General features: G+C 44.8%; 1 protein-coding gene across 1 annotated transcript; it reads left to right on the top strand.

Moving 5' to 3' along the window:
* Positions 1-1,060: 1,060 nt before the first annotated feature.
* LOC112343673 (pentatricopeptide repeat-containing protein At2g35030, mitochondrial-like) lies at positions 1,061-1,693 on the top strand (the record flags this gene model as incomplete). Its single annotated transcript, XM_024667534.1, has 1 exon — positions 1,061-1,693. A coding segment is annotated over exon 1 (633 nt), but the record flags the coding sequence as incomplete, so codon positions are not given.
* Between the last annotated feature and the right edge of the window lie 15 nt (positions 1,694-1,708).

The following is a 1,708-nucleotide window of genomic DNA, read 5'->3' as shown; positions in this document are numbered from 1 at the left end:
GCATCACGAGTCTTAGTTCTTTCATATTGGGCAGAGGCAAAGGTGGGGGTATAAAGGGTTTTAAATGTATAATAAAGATAATCAGAAGCATAGCAAACCACTTAAGACATTCATAAGGTTGTGTTACTCTTTATTTTATGTTTAATTTGAGCATAAACCCAAGTTTGTTAGTGGGGTACCCACTTCTTTACATTAGGCCATTAGTATTTTGACTTATGCTAAACACCATCTAACACCATTTTGCATGCAAAAGCTAGATATAGGGAGCTTATCAAAGTTTTTTTCAAGAAATAGCATTTTGTAGTGCACTTGAATTTGGAGTTAAACTCTAAGCTTATTGCATCAAAATCCTTTACAAATTTTTAAATTGGTATCTAAAGTGAAAGTGTCACTTGACAAGATGATTCTCAAGTTTTGAAGGTGAGAAAGGGCAATACTAGAAAATGAGAGGATGTCATCACCATGGATTGTAAGCTCGCAAAGACAAGGGAAGAGGCTAAGAGGCAGGCTTCTGAGTTTTGAAAAGGCAAGGTTATAGGTTGATGCATGTTTGCAAACCGAGTCTGTGACCACATATGGATCAAGATGGAGCATACTAAGGAGGTAAACCTCATGCACCAGATCAAGAAGCTCTCTCAATGCATGGATGGAAACAATGGCGAGAAATAACATAGGCACAAGTGCCGCAGACAAATGCAGGCATTTGTGAGTAGCTCTCTTAGTCGAAAATTGAGTTTTTCCGCCATAAAAGAATCATGAAGAACAAGAACTTATACCAGAGTGCGATCTATATATATTGGCAGAGATTATCGCAGACCTAGGCGCTGCTCCTTGGCGGGATCCTTGGAAGCGCCGCTACAAAGCAATTCTTTTTCCTCCAGACAAAACGAGAATCATGAATATGCTTTATCCATGGTAGAGCTATGTTATCCAAGCAAAATGGACTTCAGAAGCATACCTTCTTGAGAAATGAATCTTATGCGGTCGAGCCAGCAATCCATGAAGGCATTGGTGGGTTGTTCGCAATCTATCCACCAGTCTGGTCGAGAAGGCCCAAGCAATGATCCTTCACACCCAGGACGAGTGGCTTCGCAGGATCGAGGCTTGCAAGTCGCTGTCTCTAGCTCGGGCGATCGAGCATGGCGTGCGGCGCGCGGTCGCGATCAAGCACGGTGGCGATGAATCGTCCTCCTCGATCTTCATCCTCAACAAGCTGATCGAGATGTTTGGCAAATGCGGGAGTCCACAGCTCGCGAGAGAGGTGTTTGATCGATTGGACACGGCCATGCGGGACTCTTTCAGCTGGGATTTCATGCTCACGGCCTATTCCCGTAATGGGCAGCTAGAAAACGCGAAGCTCCTCTTTGATTCCATGCCGCAGCGCTCGCTCGTCTCCTGGAACATCATGCTCTCGACATATGCCCAGTGTGGGCATCTTGACTCTGCAAAGATCATCTTTGATTCTACTCCAATTGTTAGCATCGTTTCTTGGAACGCGATTCTCACTGCTTTCATCGGTCACGGCTTGCTCCTCGAAGCCACTCAAATCTTTGATTCTATGCCTGAAAAGAACCTTGTTTCTTGGACTGCCATGCTCGCGGCATATGCCCAAAAGGGTCATATCTTCTCTGCGAAAGAGATCTTCGATGCTATGCCACTTCGAGACATGATCGCCGAGACAGCCATGCTGGCTGCATACGCTCAAAAC

The sequence above is a fragment of the Selaginella moellendorffii genome, unplaced genomic scaffold (genome assembly GCF_000143415.4).
Source record: "Selaginella moellendorffii unplaced genomic scaffold, v1.0 SELMOscaffold_178, whole genome shotgun sequence".
Classification (NCBI taxonomy): Eukaryota; Viridiplantae; Streptophyta; class Lycopodiopsida; order Selaginellales; family Selaginellaceae; genus Selaginella; species Selaginella moellendorffii.
Note: the sequence above shows the minus strand (reverse complement) of the source record. Positions and strands in the feature narration are given on the sequence as shown.